The sequence below is a fragment of the Nannospalax galili genome, unplaced genomic scaffold (genome assembly GCF_000622305.1).
Source record: "Nannospalax galili isolate Female #2095 unplaced genomic scaffold, S.galili_v1.0 scaffold859, whole genome shotgun sequence".
Taxonomy (NCBI): Eukaryota; Metazoa; Chordata; class Mammalia; order Rodentia; family Spalacidae; genus Nannospalax; species Nannospalax galili.
In genome coordinates, this window is record NW_008342889.1 from 104,907 (window position 1) to 111,160 (window position 6,254).

A 6,254-nucleotide genomic window follows, 5' to 3' on the forward strand; every position below is an offset into this window, starting at 1 on the left:
CTATAATCCCAGTACTTAGGAAGTCTGGACAGGAAGATCAAGAGATCAAAGACATCCTCCACTGTACAGTGAGTTTGAAGCCAGCCTGGTCTATGAGATCCTGTCCATCCAAAACCAAAAAGCAGTCAAACAACCCAAAATCTGAGGACTGTAAGAGAAAGAGAAGTCATATTTGCTCTTTTAAGTCCCAAGTTTGTGGTCTTTGTGAGTGCATCCCTAGGAATCTAACACAATAAAATAACATGGTTTTGAAAATTTATTTAAAAGCACAGATATTTTAAAAGGAAACAGTTACCAAAATTAACAGAAGTATATAGAATGTCTAACCAGCCCTAAGTCCATTAAAGAAATGTTATTCCTAATTAGGTAAATACCTTTTCACAAAGAGATTGCCAGGTCCAGATCATCATCCCATTTACAATCTTGATCCATGCTTTAAGAAAATGAAATATAAACTCTACCAAGAATTTAACTCTCAAAATATAGGGAGAAGATAAATACATCTTCCAAATAAAAATAAAGCCAATATTATCCCCATATTAAAAACAGAAAAATCTTTTTTTAAAATTGATAGCCACATAGCTCACATCTGTCTGTGACTCCAGTTCCAGAGCATCAGTGGATTTCACTGCAGGGGTTAGACATGTGAAGTGGGACCTGTGTCACTCCAAGATTGGTGACATAAATCACTGAGACAGAATAAAAATTCACACAGTGACCCAAACAGTTACCATCAATTTATTTTTTAGAAAGTTACCAAAGTAGTTCAGTGGAAGGAAGACAGTACTTCAACAAATACAGCAAAAACCGAGATAGCCACAGGGAAATCATGGTGAACTTCAAAACTTTGCTCAAAAACAATAACTTGAGGGGGCTACAGAGATGGCTCAGTGAGTAAGAGTGCTCCCAGCTCTTCCAGAAGACCTGATATCAATGTGAGCCACCAAGTTGGGTGGCTCACATTTGCCTGTAACTCCAGCTCCAGGGGATCTGAGCCCTTCTGATCCTCTGCAGCCACCTGCATATACCTGGAAAACATGTTCACAGAAACACACATAAATTAATATATCAAAAAAATAAAATAATTAAACTGACATTGGTATGAACTAAATATGCAAGTCATGCATGAAAAATGATAAATCAGGCCTCAAACATTTTTAAAACTTCTTCAATGATATAGTTCAGAACATAAAGAGGCAAGATAATATAGGTAAACAGATTTATTAAACATACATCTAACAAGGGATTTGGATTGAAACCACATAAAGAACATTTACAGTGCTGTAATTAGAAGACAGATAAACCCATCCAAAAAAGAAGCAAAAATGGAAAGGCACTTGACAAAGAAAAAAACAAAATGACCAATAAGCACATGAAAACACACTTCTCAGTGAGGAATGGGTCACAAAATGAATCAAGAAGGAAACATTTTTAAACCTCTGAAAAATAAATGAAAACACATTACACCAAAATTCTCAGGCACATTAAAAGGAGTACTAAGAAGGATATTTATATCTCTAGTTAGCTGCATGTAAAAAAAAATCAGAAAAACACAAATAAATGGATTAGTGATGTACCTCAAGTGTTTTGGAAAATGTAACACTGAGCGAAACTGCACAGAGGAACAGCACATAGCGGTAGTCAAATTAGGAGTCCTCTGTAAGCTAGCTAGCAAGCCAGTGTTCAGAGAGGGAGCTCATGACCAAGAAAAATCTTGACCCAAAGGAGAAGCAGGGCAAGGGTTATAAAGCTTAAAACCACAATTACGTCATAACAGGGGTAAAGACAATAATCATAGTTACATCAGATCACCATAGTTACACCAGACCAGGGGCAGGTCAGTTAACAAAGAGATATACAATTAACAAAAACTTTTGGTTATCAAAAAAACAAGTTTATCAGAATCCAGAAACAGTTGGCACCATACAGATGTAGGTAGAGCTGAGAGGGAGGACATTCTATCTGGACCGCCTACCTGGCAAATCGTAAGTTTCTCAGTATTGTAGAATCATTGTACTACCTGAAAATACCTGCATGAGATGATCAGCCTGGATGGCCACAGTGGGAATGGCTGGGCAAAAACACAGGGTAAAGTAAGTCAGCTAGAACAAAATAGAGTTAGTTCTGCCATTTCAGAAACAAACCCAAAGCAAGTATACGGGAAGAAATAATAGAAATTAGGGCAGAACTTAATGAAATAAAAACAAATAAAATTAATGAATCTAAAAACTGGTTTTAAAAATAAAGGTGTGACGGACCCTGAGCTGCATAAATGAAAAGAAAGAGAAATGCCAAGCATAGCGGTGCATGCCTTTGATCCCAGCACTCAGGAGGCAGAAGCAGGTAGGTCTCTGTGTTTCAGGCCAGCCTGGTCTACATAGTGAGTTCCAGGCCAGCTGGGGCTACAGAGAGATGCTGTCTCCTCAAAAAGACCAAAAAAGAAAGAGGGCACCCAAATTCATAAGGTAAAAAAAAATCACTTTGTGTGTGTGTGTGTGTGTGTGTGTGTGTGTGTTTCGAGACAAGGTATCTCTGATTTCACAGAGATCTTCCTACCTCTGCCTCCTGAGTGCTGGGATTAAAGCCATGGACTACCACACCAAAACATATATATATAATTTTAATGATGTTAACCCACACAATGGCATAATGCAAACCCCTGGAGCTATAGACTGTCTAACAAAACATCATTTAAAGGCATGAGATACCTCCCTTGGGGATATTAGTCAGGGAGCTCCAAGATCTGCAAAACAATATGGATACTGACTTGCTCTTGGTTGCCCTACAGAACATCAAGGTAACATCCTGTTGCTGAAGACACCACACACTTTGGACAAAGGACCTGGAGAAATCAACCTAGTAATGATATGGAAACCTCTACCTTGAGAGTTTTCATAGTGTTGGAAGGTGGTATACAAGATGCTAGGGGAGAAAAGTAACCAATGTTCTACCCAGCCATGATGCCTGAGAAACACAATGACAGGTCTAATAAGATAACCCTGCTGTACAATAGTGACACTTGTACCTTGGAAGCAATAAGTAATTATCTAACTGAACCTTAAAGGCCCTAACTTGGAGGGAACTAATGCCTGCTAGTATAAAGCTAGCCAAGAACCCCTGGATGGAGAGGTTATCGGCCCTAGAGTAGAACCTTTCCGTGATGCCTGAGAAACACAATGACAGGTCTAATAAGATAACCCTGCTGTACAATAGTGACACTTGTACCTTGGAAGCAATAAGTAATTATCTAACTGAACCTTAAAGGCCCTAACTTGGAGGGAACTAATGCCTGCTAGTATAAAGCTAGCCAAGAACCCCTGGATGGAGAGGTTATCGGCCCTAGAGTAGAACCTTTCACTATCATATCTTCCAGCTGCCTTTTATTTACTCATCCTTATATATAAATGCAGCTCTCACATCTTATCAAAGAAGTTTATTTTCACAGCAGTTGAAGGCTGATAGTTCCACAACAGGTCAAAATGCAGAAGATAAATGACCATGGGGAGCCCAGTCCCTAATGGGACATCGATACAACATTCTGTTTCCCTAAATATAAGGAAGCATCATGGAAGAAGGGGACAGTAAAAGAGCCTGAAGCTCAAAACAATTGCTGTGTTATAGCTTCTTATGAACAACACGAGAACCTTGCTCCCATGAACAAGACATGCAAAGGCCAAGCACCCATCGACATGCCAAAACAGTTAAAGAAATATTTGACAAGGACACACCATAGATGAAGCGCTACAGGCAGTCAGGGGATGCTGAGAGAAGGAGAACCAATTTATTTTGGTTTTGATTTTGGTTTTGGTTTGGTTTGAGGAGGTAGCTGGAGGAACAGGGAACAAGTTGGAGAGGGAAGAAGTGAGTAGAAATGATAGAAATGATGTGCACATAGTGTGTTCATGTATGAAATCCTCAAACAGAAGGAGGCACGATATTTACAATGTCAAAGCCAAAATAACAAATCATAAGTAAATAAATGCTCATCACTAAAAATCACTTAAAAGGAAATCACAGGTGCAGACACTTCATAATCCTGAACATGGAGAAAAAAAAGACTGTGACATCATTATAAAAAAAATTGACAAATATGAATATGGTTATGGATGAGAACACATTACAACATCAGTACTGAATATCTTGGGTTTGATCATTTTAGTACAATTTTATAGGAGAAATTGCTTGTCCTTGGAGAATATTTAAGTACAGGTTGGGTATTACCATAATAATAACATTTATTATTATTATTATTATTATTATTATTATTATTATTATTAGCATTCTCCAGATAGGTGCTTACTCTGTAGTCCAGGATAACCTCAAATGTGCTATGTAGCATAGGCTGACCTCAACCTTATGCACTTTAAGAGCACAAGCCTGAGCCAGCACATCTAGCTGGCCTCAATTAGAATCACTGTATCTACAAATGGTTCAGCAAGAGACAAGCTAGAAACCATGGAAAATATAAATAACCTATGATTATTGGTAAGGCTTGTTTCAGAGTTCCTTGAACTATTCATCAAGTTTGAAATTATATTTAATGGAAAAAATGTTTTTAAAGATGATGACATTTTCTAAATGCAAAAAATAACACAAAGTAACCAAAAAATAAACAGAAACACAGGTATACTGTAGAAACCATGTCATCAAAGCCAAAAGATATTGATTTTATTAATCCTATTGTAATGAAATATCTATCAGGATGTTTTATTTGGTTCTGTGGGTGAATCGGGACACAGAAAGAGTCATTCCTCTGGACCTTGAAGCAAATGATGCCCACCCTCCAGACAAGCTGCTCTGTCTCCTCCAGGAAGGAAAATGGCTATAATCTGGTAAGTCAGATTCCAGGTCATTACCCTCCTCCTCCAGCTCCTCCCTGTTTGCCCAGTTGACTAAATCCTGTGGTCAGAAACATCTCACTGTGAGCAGTCACAGACTACTACAGGAAACACAAAAATGACAATGTTCTCTGTTTACCTTTCCTTCTTGTTGCACACTGAATCAGAGAACGTGTTCATTCTCTTTTCACAGATGCACGGGTAGGTTTTACTGCAGTCACTATCGTCTATTCTTGTTGAAGTCAAAAATGCACACATTCCTCTTGGATGTTTTAAATTCAATGCTGTCAAACTGCTGTAGAACAAGAAACATAATGGGCAATTATTTACAATTGAGACTTACATTGAGGTAAATTGTGTTCATTTTTTAAAAAATTCTATTAGTAAAAGCCAGGCATGATGGCACACACCTTTGATCCCAGCACACGTGAGGCAGAGCCAGGCAGATCTCTGTAAATTGAAGGCCAGCCTGGTCTACATAGGTAGTTCAGGCTAGCTGGGGCTACAGGAAGACAGTGCCTCAAAAAGACCAAAAAAAAACCTATTCTTTAAAATTTACAGAATATAGAAATATTAATTATCAATTCATCACTAAAAGGCTTTTTTATCTCTAAGTTCCTTAGAAAGAAAAAGCCACTTGATTGCATCCAAATCCTAGTAAAAAATAAATATATATCACTCAAGACATAAATGACAGAAGATCAGACACAGTGAGACAGGCCTGTCATCCCAGCCTTTGTGTGGCAGAGAAAGGAGGACCAGGCTTTCAAGGCCACCTTGCTCACATGAAAATGTTTTATAGCAACAACAAAATAATAAAAATTAAAATGATTTTTTTTAGCTTTTTTTTATTAGAAGAAGCATTTCATTACAACAGCATTAACCTGTTCAATAACATTTTTCTGAGCTAGGGTACATCTCTTTCAAAATTGGCTGTATATTTTTAGGTTTACAGATGAATTATTACGCTTGTATAGTCTTTTACTCATTATAAACTCTGTAAGACATAAAATTAAATGAGGTCCCAACGTTTAAAAAAGATCTCCACTTCATTGTCAAAACACACAGTTTCATACAGAAAAATTCATTCCAGGGCTCTTGACATTGAGAAGTTTTCACATGCATTTCCAATCTCTATATACATGACTATCACTGGTCACAGTCACCCACCTTCTGAGCTCCTCGGCATCTGAGCATGAATACAAACTCGTCAGGTAGACAGCCTTCCTCTCCCACTAGAGCCTCCATACTCTGCTATCCCTGCCACTGTTAATCTCTTCTTGGTTTAGTTGTAGTGGTTCCCATGCCTTTAGATATGCATCAATTTCTTTTAGGCTTTCAAATTTAGTAGCATATAGGTTTTTAAAGTATTCCCTTATAATGTTCTGTATCTTTCTGGTGTCTGTTGTGATGTTT

General features: G+C 37.8%; 1 protein-coding gene across 1 annotated transcript in view; it reads right to left on the bottom strand.

Annotated features, from left to right (window-relative positions):
* Positions 1-778: 778 nt before the first annotated feature.
* The window catches only part of LOC103738756, an 88,532-nt gene continuing 83,056 nt past the window's right edge, over positions 779-6,254 (bottom strand). The window contains exons 17-18 of the mRNA XM_029566325.1: positions 4,978-5,133; positions 779-1,028 (exon numbers count right to left, since the gene is read on the bottom strand). Coding sequence (XP_029422185.1) covers positions 875-1,028; positions 4,978-5,133 — 310 coding nt within the window. The 3' untranslated portion in view covers positions 779-874. The remainder of the gene's footprint in view (positions 1,029-4,977; positions 5,134-6,254) is intronic.